We start from the raw sequence: 11,116 nt of genomic DNA, 5'->3' as shown, positions 1-11,116 counted from the left end.
CTTGTCTCCTGTGATGAAAAGTGTTTTATTATTGAAATTCACCGAGAGGAAGATCAAAGGGATTAAAGGATGACAGGACTTCCTGCCCGGCTCGGACTCTTCTCCTGAGGCGTCCGGTCTCTGATGGACACCATGAACCCTGGGGGTGGGAACGTGTCCGGGTTGATCTCTTTCGCCCTCGGAGCCGTGAGCGGGTTCGATTCCGACCCGTGGCCCCCTAGTGGATCCCAGGAGAACTCCCTGCATCTCAACAACCTGACTAACCCGGGCTGCCGTGGACAGGATGTGGTCTACAACGGCGCCGACGCCCGGCTGGGGAACTGGTCTGCACTAAGCACTGGAGGAGCCGTCCACGAGGAGGGCGACAGGATTTACGGGTCTCGGTGTCCCCCCCGAGCGATGGCGGGGGAGAAGAACTGGGCGGCGCTGCTCATCTTGCTGGTCATCGCCCTCACGGTCATGGGGAACATCCTGGTGATCCTGGCCGTGTCCCTGGAGAAGAAGCTGCAGAACGCCACTAACTACTTCCTGATGTCACTGGCCGTCGCCGACATGCTGCTGGGCATCCTGGTCATGCCGGTCTCCATGGTGACCATCCTGTACGGTAAGCCCTGAGTGACACTGATGTGGTGGAGCTGACGTCTGCTGTGTGGTTGAATGGATCCGTTCTTTTCCTCCAGAGTGAAGATGATTGTTTCTTGACAAACAATCTGCATCTGTCTGCATGTAAACGTATCAAATTATTATAATCACAGTTTCCATCTGTCGGCTTCTGATCCGGTTAGGACTGGTTTGAATCCCGTAGAGCAGCAGTGACCAGGAGGAGGAGGAGACCCGACCTGTAGATGAATGAATGAAAGGATGAGAGTATGGATGATAGGTTGGATGAATGATGAGGAGGCTGCATCAACATTTGCAGCTTTAATATGAAAATAAGACAAACAGAAAAGTCCTGAAAAACTCCTGCATTATAGCGTCTGGCCACTAGGAGGCTCTGGGGAAACCCCACCCAACACGTGTTAAATGATTGGTTGACGTACGTGTCACTGACCAACAAGATGGAGTCTTCAGCCAAAGAGAAGATCGCAGCTGAAGCAGAGACGAGAGAAATCAGCGAGAAGTCACTGCATGTTCTCGTGATTTGGGGGCGGAGCTTTGACGGGAGGGGGTGTGAGTTTAAACCAAACATTCCTACAAAAAAGGAAGAATTCTGACTTTGAGCAACTTATCTTATTTTTGTTCTTTTCTCAGATTATTAGTCAGAACGTACGTTGTTGTTTGTCCTTTAAATTTTCTGCTGAATGAGAAGATGTTGTCACAAAAGATTGAATTCATTATTCACAAAGGATTCGTCCAGTTTGTTAAACTACATCATATCACAACACACACAAACATCCCTTTAATATCTCAGATGGTTTTCATTAAGATTCATAAATTATGATCAGATGATTCCTGGAAGCTTGACTGTGACCCAGGTGAGTCAGTGTTGGTCCTCAGGAGAGCGTGAATGTCTGCGTGTGATTTCATGCTAATCCATCAAATGCTCGTTGATTTATTTGCGGAGTGACCAGCTGACGAGATCGTCCCCGGAGACGAGTCGCTGATAAACCTGTGAAGTGTGAACACGTTCAGGGGAAAGTACCTGAGGATCAGGTGGCGTCTGGCTGAGGAAGCTGCGTGTTCCCTCATCTGTCAGTCACACACACACACACACACACACACACACACACACACACACACTCTTTGAGTTTCTCGCTCCGTCCCTGTAAATGTCACGAGTCGCTGCTCACACAAGATTTAAACCCCGAGAAGAAAATGAATTTGCTTGCGAAGGAGGGAGATAAACGAGCGAGAGAGAAGAGAACGAGCTCCAGAGTTTATTATTCTCCTTCTTCGTCTTTAATGAGAAGACAAAAGACTCGTTAGCTGAACGACGCCAAACACACACACACACACACACTGTCATTACTTCCTCATGTTGTTACACAGACGTGAAGATTGAGATTCAATTACTGACTCACAGCAAACAGCACTGAGTCAGGGTGAGAGGGCAGGGGGGGGGGAGGAGGAGGAGGAGGAGGAGGAGGAGGAGGAGGAGGAGGAGGAGGGGGAGGAGGAAGAGGAGGAGGAGGAGGAGGAGGAGGAGGAGGAGGAGGTTATGAGGAGGAGGAGGAGGAGGAGGAGGAGGAGGAGGAGGAGGAGGAGGAGGAGGAGGAGGAGGAGGAGGAGGAGGAGGAGGAGGAGGAGGAGGAGGGGGAGGAGGTTATGAGGAGGAGGAGGAGGAGGAGGAGGAGGAGGAGGAGGAGGAGGAGGAGGAGGAGGAGGAGGAGGAGGAAGATCGGGAGGGGGAGGGGGTGATGAGGGTGATGGTGATGACGATGAAGATGGTGATGTGGTTGAAGACGGTGATGAGGACGAAGAGGAGGATGATGAGGATGGTAAAGAGGATGGGGATGAAGGGGATGATGGTGCTGAGGCTGAGGATAAGGATGAGGATGATGAAGAGGAGGATGGTACTGAGGATGAAGAGGATGGTAAAGAGTGGAAGGGGATGATGGTGATGAGGATGAAGAGGAGTGTGAGGATGAGGATGGGGATGAAGGGGATGATGGTGCTGAGGCTGAGGCTGAGGCTGAGGCTGAGGATGAGGATGAGGATGAGGATGAGGATGAGGATGAGGATGAGGATGAGGATGAGGATGAGGATGAGGATGATGGTACTGATGATGGTGATGGTGATGAGGATGAAGAGGAGTGTGAGGATGGTAAAGAGGATGGGGATGAAGGGGATGATGGTGCTGAGGCTGAGGATGAGGATGACGAAGAGTAGATGGTGATGGTTATGGTGATGAGGAAGAGGAAGAGGAAGAGGAAGAGGTTGAGGATGAGGATGAGGATGAGGATGAGGATGATGAAGAGGAGGATGGTACTGAGGATGAAGAGGAGGATGGTGCTGATGATGAGGATGAGGATGAAGAAGAGGAGCATGGTGTTGATGATGATGATGTAGAGGAGGATGGTGCTGAAGGTGATGATGATGATGAAGAGGAGGATGGTGCTGAAGATGATGATGATGATGATGATGATGATGATGATGATGATGATGATGATGATGATGATGATGATGATGATGATGATGATGATGATGATGATGATGATGATGATGATGATGATGAAGAGGAGGATGGTACTGAGGATGAAGAGGAGGATGGTGCTGATGATGATGATGATGAAGAGGAGGATGGTGCTGAAGGTGATGATGATGATGATGATGATGATGATGATGATGATGATGATGATGATGATGATGATGATGATGATGATGATGATGATGATGATGATGATGATGATGATGATGATGATGATGATGATGATGATGATGATGATGATGATGATGATGATGATGATGATGATGAGGATGAGGGTGAGGATGATGATGATGATGATGATGATGAAGAGGAGGATGGTGCTGAAGATGATGATGATGATGATGATGATGATGATGATGATGATGATGATGATGATGATGATGATGATGATGATGATGATGATGATGATGATGATGATGATGATGATGATGATGATGATGATGATGATGATGATGATGATGATGGTGAGGATGATGATGATGATGATGATGATGATGATGCTCCAGCCCTCACCTGAACGCAGCAGATCTTGTTGTGAACACGAACCTGAATCTTTAATGAATTTGTTTTTTCATTTTCCACTTTATTGTTTATTTGATTCTGTTTCAGACGTGTTTGTTCTGCTGCTGTTTGTGTCCCAGTGTGGATGAGATGCTGATGAGATGTTGTGGTGAAAGGTGAAAGGTGAAAGGTGAAAGGTGAAAGGTGAAAGGTGAAAGGTGAAGACGTCAGTGATGGCCGAGCGGCTGCAGGTCTGATGAGGTCACATCTGTACCAGCTGATCCAGATGTGAGGGACCTGCTGGTCCTCTGATGATGGACAGAACCTTCTCGTCTCCACTCGTCTGTTCGGCTCAAACCTTCCAGGTGTCTTGGGACATGAGGGATGACCTCAGGCTGAGTGGACGCTGTGTCTGTCCCACAGTAAAACCCAGCAGGTAGATATTGTCCCTGCTGGGGACTGGGATCATGTCCTCTCGTCCCTCCTGTTGTCCCCAGGAGACGAGCTGTCAGAAGAGACGATGCAGTGTCTCACCTCCACGTCCTCCTGGTGCTGCTCGCTCTGAGGAGCTGGGACAACGTGAGCGTCTCACTCCACTGCAGTCGGACCCAGGACAGTTTCCTGTGAGCAGCCGAGGACTCGACCACAGATGCTCCGGCGTCTCCGGGACAGTTTTCAGCTGAAGAGACTCAGAGTCTGTGATGAGTTTCCCCCGAAGAGGAGACGAGAAGACGGAGCGTAGCAGAGGAAGAGAACAGATGTGTCTCCACTCTGTGAGACAGCTCAGCACTTTGAGATGTGAACACTGAATCTGAGACTTTATCAGGAAAGTGTTGGTTCCAGTTGGTGAAACTCTGAGGATTAAACCATCATCATCATAATGCATCATCATCATCATCATCACCACACTGCACCATCATCATCATCATCATCATCATCACCACGCTGCACCATCATCATCATCATCATCATCATCACCATCATCACCACACTGCACCATCATCACCATAATGCATCATCATCACCACCCTTCATCATCATCATCACCACCCTTCATCATCATCACCACACTGCACCATGTAGTCGAGCTTGACCATAAAGATTTTACCGTCCTCAGCAGCCGACAGGATTCAGGACAAACTGAAACAAATCATTTATTTCTGTGTCTCTGAACTCGATGACGTCTGTGAAACCTCTTCACTCTCAGACTGAAGCTTCTGTCTTTCTGTCTTTCTGTCTTTCTGTCCCTCTGTCTTTCTGTCTCTCTGTCTTTCTGTCTTTCTGTCTTTCTGTCTTTCTGTCTTTCTGTCTTTCTGTCTCTCTGTCTTTCTGTCTTTCTGTCTTTCTGTCTCTCTGTCTCTCTGTCCCTCTGTCTTTCTGTCTTTCTGTCTTTCTGTCTCTCTGTCTTTCTTTCTGTCTTTCTGTCTCTCTGTCCCTCTGTCTTTCTGTCTTTCTGTCTTTCTGTCTTTCTGTCTCTCTGTCTTTCTGTCTTTTTGTCTTTCTGTCTTTCTGTCTCCTCGTCTTTCTGTCTTTCTGTCTGTCTGTCTCTCCTATGTGTCCCCCTGAAGACCCGTGCTCTCTCTCTCTCTCTGTCTCTCTCTCTCTCTCTCTCTCTCTCTCTCTCTATCTCTCTCTCTCTCTCTCTCTCTCTCTCTCTCTCTCTCCTGCCGTCCCTTTCCTCTCGGAGGGTTTTTCAGCTGAAGGAGCAGGAGACCAACACTTGTGTCTCGAAGCCGTCGTGTCTCCTCGTCTTTCTGTCTCCTCGTCTTTCTGTCTTTCTGTCTTTCTGTCTTTCTGTCTTTCTGTCTCTCTGTCTTTCTGTCTTTCTGTCTTTCTGTCTCTCTGTCTCTCTGTCTTTCTGTCTTTCTGTCTTTCTGTCTTTCTGTCTTTCTGTCTCCTCGTCTTTCTGTCTTTCTGTCTCTCTGTCTCTCTGTCTTTCTGTCTCTCTGTCTCTCTGTCTTTCTGTCTTTCTGTCTTTCTGTCTCCTCGTCTTTCTGTCTTTCTGTCTCTCTGTCTCTCTGTCTTTCTGTCTCTCTGTCTTTCTGTCTCTCTGTCTCTCTGTCTTTCTGTCTTTCTGTCTTTCTGTCTTTCTGTCTTTCTGTCTTTCTGTCTTTCTGTCTCTCTGTCTTTCTATCTTTCTGTCTTTCTGTCTTTCTGTCTCCTCGTCTTTCTGTCTTTCTGTCTCCTCGTCTGTCTGTCTTTCTGTCTTTCTGTCTTTCTGTCTTTCTGTCTTTCTGTCTTTCTGTCTTTCTGTCTTTCTGTCTTTCTGTCTTTCTGTCTTTCTGTCTTTCTGTCTCCTCGTCTTTCTGTCTTTCTGTCTTTCTGTCTTTCTGTCTCCTCGTCTTTCTGTCTCCTCGTCTTTCTGTCTTTCTGTCTTTCTGTCTTTCTGTCTTTCTGTCTCCTCGTCTTTCTGTCTTTCTGTCTTTCTGTCTCCTTGTCTTTCTGTCTCCTCGTCTGTCTGTCTTTCTGTCTTTCTGTCTTTCTGTCTTTCTGTCTTTCTGTCTTTCTGTCTTTCTGTCTTTCTGTCTTTCTGTCTTTCTGTCTTTCTGTCTTTCTGTCTTTCTGTCTCCTCGTCTTTCTGTCTTTCTGTCTTTCTGTCTCCTTGTCTTTCTGTCTCCTCGTCTGTCTGTCTTTCTGTCTTTCTGTCTTTCTGTCTTTCTGTCTCCTCGTCTTTCTGTCTTTCTGTCTTTCTGTCTTTCTGTCTTTCTGTCTTTCTGTCTTTCTGTCTTTCTGTCTTTCTGTCTTTCTGTCTTTCTGTCTTTCTGTCTCCTCGTCTTTCTGTCTTTCTGTCTTTCTGTCTCCTCGTCTTTCTGTCTTTCTGTCTCCTCGTCTGTCTGTCTGTCTTTCTGTCTTTCTGTCTCCTCGTCTTTCTGTCTTTCTGTCTCTCTGTCTCTCTGTCTTTCTGTCTTTCTGTCTTTCTGTCTCCTCGTCTTTCTGTCTTTCTGTCTTTCTGTCTTTCTGTCTTTCTGTCTTTCTGTCTTTCTGTCTTTCTGTCTTTCTGTCTTTCTGTCTCCTCGTCTTTCTGTCTTTCTGTCTTTCTGTCTTTCTGTCTTTCTGTCTTTCTGTCTTTCTGTCTTTCTGTCTTTCTGTCTTTCTGTCTTTCTGTCTTTCTGTCTCCTCGTCTTTCTGTGGACGGCGTCTGAGCAGCAGGAGATTGACTGAGGGATTTGTCTCTGTCTCTTCAGATGATCCTGAGGATTCCTGTGTGATTTCCTCTCAGACTGAATCCACGGCTCCGGCCTCCTCGGCTTCTTCTGTTGAGTCAGAAACAAACATTCTCCTGTGAGAGAAGCAGGATTCTGTCAATCAGATCTTCTCCTTCTTCAGACCTTCGATCTGCTTTCTGCTTTCAGACAAATGGACATTACTGCACCTGCACTAACAATGGACTGATTTGATCCATATATGGATTTATTGATCGTAGAGTGTTTCTCTCTTTGAGTCGTTTCACCTCAGAGGAAAACATCTAATTTACTAACGACAAAACCAACTGAGACAAACGGTTTGAAAAAAATCCTCAGAGCAGCTGTGACGTGTGGTTATAATAATCATAATTTATTTATCTTATGCATTGTAACAGTTTTACTTCTATTGTAGTCTATTACATTTGACAGCTGTAGGTACTAGTTACTCTAAAGATAAATGCTTTACATACAAATATACCTTTAATATATTGTATGTGTATAATGTGGTTTTCCTACTGGAGTAGATCTCTGCTGCTGTCACTGAGGGAACAGCCACTTCCTCTGCCCCCTCCTCCCCCCCCCCCCCTTTCTGAATCTGTGTTATTTCAGTTACTATCATTTCCATCATCTGGTGTGTGACTCTGCAGTAAAGCGAGTGATTCATGATTCATCGTGAAACAGACGGAGACAGACTCTCACCTCCTGAAACACGAGTCCCAGATCCTGGTGGAGCAGCTGGGATCTGCTCCACCAGTGGGTGAGAGGAACTGGTGGAGCAGCTGGGATCTGCTCCACCAGCGGGTGAGAGGAACTGGGAATCCCCGACTTCATGGGACCGGGGACAACACGGAGCAGAGAGATTCAGATATTACTCGTTATCACTCGTCAGAAGGTTGTGTGGTCGTGTTTCTGCACGGGAGGAACTCTGAGTGACGGTGAGCTTCTCCAAAGTGGGAAGTTTCAAAAGCAGAATCAGGCCTCTTCAATTATTTAAGAATCTTTATAAAAAAAATATGAATGAAGCAGATATTTTTAGGAGTTTGTGTGAAAATCTGATTCTGGGGAAATGATGCTCGGTTTCACGGGGGATTAGCTGTTTTTAGTCTTTTGTCTGCGTTGTGTCTAAACTCCGATTCCTTGAGGAGTTCTGTGTGTGTTGACGTGAACTGGTCTCAGGAAGCTCCTCTTCCTCTCGTCCTTCGTCTTTTGTGTTCTTCACCTTCACCTCAGAGCAGCAGCAGCTCCACAGAGAAGAAGAAGAAGAAGAACTCACACGAGTCGTCTCTGGTCGGTTCACAGTTGTCAGAGCAGATTTCCTGGAACGTGCTCTGATCAGTTTCCAGGCTCCCTCCAATCCAGAGTCTCCTTCATCTCTGTCCCTGTGTCTCCTCCTCCTCCTCCTCCTCCTCCTCCTCCTCCTCCTCCTCCTCCTCCTCCTCCTCCTCCTCCTCCTCCTCCTCCTCCTCCTCCTCCTCCTCCTCCTCTCTTGCATGAAGAGAAGGAACACAATGAAACAGATGCAAACCAAAGGGCAGAGCCATTACCCGATGCGGCCGGACAGATGTGAGACAGATGTGAGCGGCCGAGCAGAAGGTCAAGATGAGGAGGGAAAGGGCAAAGTAACGAGGGAGTGTGGAGAAGAAGAAAGAGAGAGAGAGAGGAGGGACGGGTGTGTTCAACATGTCGTCTCTTTGTAATCTGAATGATGAACAAACCAGTTAAAACTACCAGTTACTGATCCTCACACTGTCTCCTCTGAGGTCATTAGATCTTCACTGAAGGACACTGGAGCCGCTCGAGTGTGAAAGAGAAGTTTGACTCAGAGTGAAACAGCAACACACTCTCACTCGGCTGTGGACTCATCAGACGTTTCCTCTCGCTGCTGAGCTTCTAATTAACGTGGATTAATTAGGTTGTTTAACGACGCTGGGCTCCGACAGCCTGTGATGTGGATCCAGCTCGTCGGTTCGGTCTCAGAGGTTCACAGCTCCCGAGCTTCTATCAGGGACAGTTGTGTTATCATGAGTGTGTTTGTGTTGTGGTCTCGGGTCACGAGCCTGGTTCTGTGTTTGACGCCTTCACATCATTTTAAATATACGACCTCATGTTCTTCAGGATCCTCTAAATCAGACTCTGAAGGTTCACGAGCAAACACAGACTTCAGATCATCAGGAGGGAAACTGTCAACTGGAGATTTCTGGATCAGAGAATTAGTTTGAGATGCAAACTATAAAATCTCAATATAAGCTCCCGGCTTGTGTGTGAGTGTGTGTGTGTGTGTGACTCTGCTCTCGGGGAAGAACCTGAACACGCAGGAGGGATCACACCCGACACCAGGAACAGATCCAGACCTGGTTCTGAGTCACCAGGAGAAACAGGATCAACATGGAAGCTCAGACTTTAACTGTGAAACATCTGCTGCTCACGTCAGCTGTTTGTGTGTCTGCAAATAATAATGAGTCATTAGATTTCAGTCTGTGTGTGTGTGTGTGTCTCTCTGTGTGTGTGTGTGTGTGTGTGTGTGTTGACAAAGCTTGTCATGTGTGAAGCAGATTCTCTCTTAGTTATTGAAATGTTTAATACTTCATTTTACTTATTGTCTGTTTTGCTCTGAACAATTTTACAGCAAAGATAATTAGGATGATGACAGAGCTCCCTGCAGTTCAGACAACACACACACACACACACACACACACACACACACACACACACACACACACACACACACACACACACACACACACACACACACACACACACACACACTCCACAGTACTCTACACTAGTTGAAATGCACCTAATGAACGTCCTCTTGGTTCAATCATTATATCGTCTGAGTTGAAGACAGCAGCTGCTTCCTCTTCTTCCTCTTCTTCCTCTTCTTCTTCTACTGTTTAATTCTGTCTCTACTTCCTGTGATTGGTTCAAAGTGTTTTCACTGCAAACCAACAGAACCTGGTTCAGTTTGATCCAGACCCAGAACCCGTCTTCTGCTCGGAGGAGCTTTTCTGATTCTGCACAACCTGCTGACGTGAATTTCTCCTGAGAATTGATTTTTCATCTTAGATATTGAGCTGTGTTAGAATGAGGCTCGTCCAGATGTGATCAAGGTTCTTTTGTTTGGTGTAAACTTCCGTCTCCTTGTCTCCTCGTCCCCTCGTCCCCTCGTCCCCTCGTCCCCTCGTCCCCTCGTCCCCTCGTCTCCTCGTCTCCTCGTCCCTGGTTGTGTCTCCACTGTCGACTCGGTGGTCAAACACCTGGAGGTGAATGGATTCTACTGGAATCTGATGGATCTGATCCCTGAACAGAAAGTGTTTTACTCAGTGAAGTTTCATTTCATTAACTTCACAGCTCATTAGTTTAACCTGTGATCAGTTGTTGTCTTTGTAAACTTCCAAACTTCATTACGACCGCAGCTTCTTAACGACTCTTCTCACGGATTCTGCCGAACACGCAGGAAAGAGTTTTGACTTCCTGTGAACACACAGTGAACCAGACGCCTCCAGGAGGAGAAGCTCAGGTAGGGAGGTGCTGAGGAGGAGGAGGGAGGAGGAGGAGAAGCTCAGGTAGGGAGGTGCTCTGTCGGTGATCGTTAGTGACTCAAGGTCCATGTGAGCAGTAGCAGGAGGAAGAGGAGGAAGAGGAGGAAGAGGAGGAGGAGGAGGAGGAGGAGGAGGAGGAGGAGGAGGAGGAGGAGGAGGAGGAGGAGGAGGAGGAGGAGGAGGAGGAGGAGGAGGAGGAGGAGAAACTTGATTTGGTTGAAGAACAGATATTTTCAGTTTCTGCGTAAATCATTAAAATTAGTTTATTCATCAGTTTTTTAGTTTCACTCATTGTTTCCCACAATGCATTGTGAAATGTACTATTCAACCAATGGTCAGTACCCGAGCGTTATATATCCCATCATGCACTGGGAGAGACGAGAGGAGACAGCAGCAGGAACTGAGAAAAATACAATTATTTATTTAAAGACGAAGAAGAAGTTATTAACACTTTGTGCAAAATAATATTTTTAAATTCATTTTGTTCATAATCCTGTGACAGTGACGAAAGAGAAAATGAGCGAAGTCGTGTCAGGAATCTTTCCTCTCGGGCTGATGAGGTCACAGGTTCATGATGTCATGAGGTCACAGGTTCATGATGTCATCCAGATCCACAACAAGCAGAGAGTGAACATGAGGATCCACAGAGCAGATTGGATGTTTACAGGAATGTAGAATAAGAATAAGTCTCGTACATCTCATTTCTCCTTCTGTCTCCTGCTCTCACAGTGTTGATTCCT

General features: G+C 46.8%; 1 protein-coding gene across 1 annotated transcript in view; it reads left to right on the top strand.

Moving 5' to 3' along the window:
- The first annotated feature begins 132 nt into the window (after positions 1-132).
- Positions 133-11,116, top strand: part of htr2aa (5-hydroxytryptamine (serotonin) receptor 2A, genome duplicate a) — a 29,303-nt gene continuing 18,319 nt past the window's right edge. Inside the window, exon 1 of the mRNA XM_061088284.1 lies at positions 133-604. Within this exon, the coding sequence (XP_060944267.1) occupies positions 133-604 (472 nt within the window). The remainder of the gene's footprint in view (positions 605-11,116) is intronic.

The sequence above is a fragment of the Limanda limanda genome, chromosome 16, assembly GCF_963576545.1.
Source record: "Limanda limanda chromosome 16, fLimLim1.1, whole genome shotgun sequence".
In the NCBI taxonomy this organism is placed as follows: Eukaryota; Metazoa; Chordata; class Actinopteri; order Pleuronectiformes; family Pleuronectidae; genus Limanda; species Limanda limanda.
The sequence above is the reverse complement of the archived record's forward strand: the minus strand, read 5'-3'. Positions and strand labels throughout refer to the sequence as shown.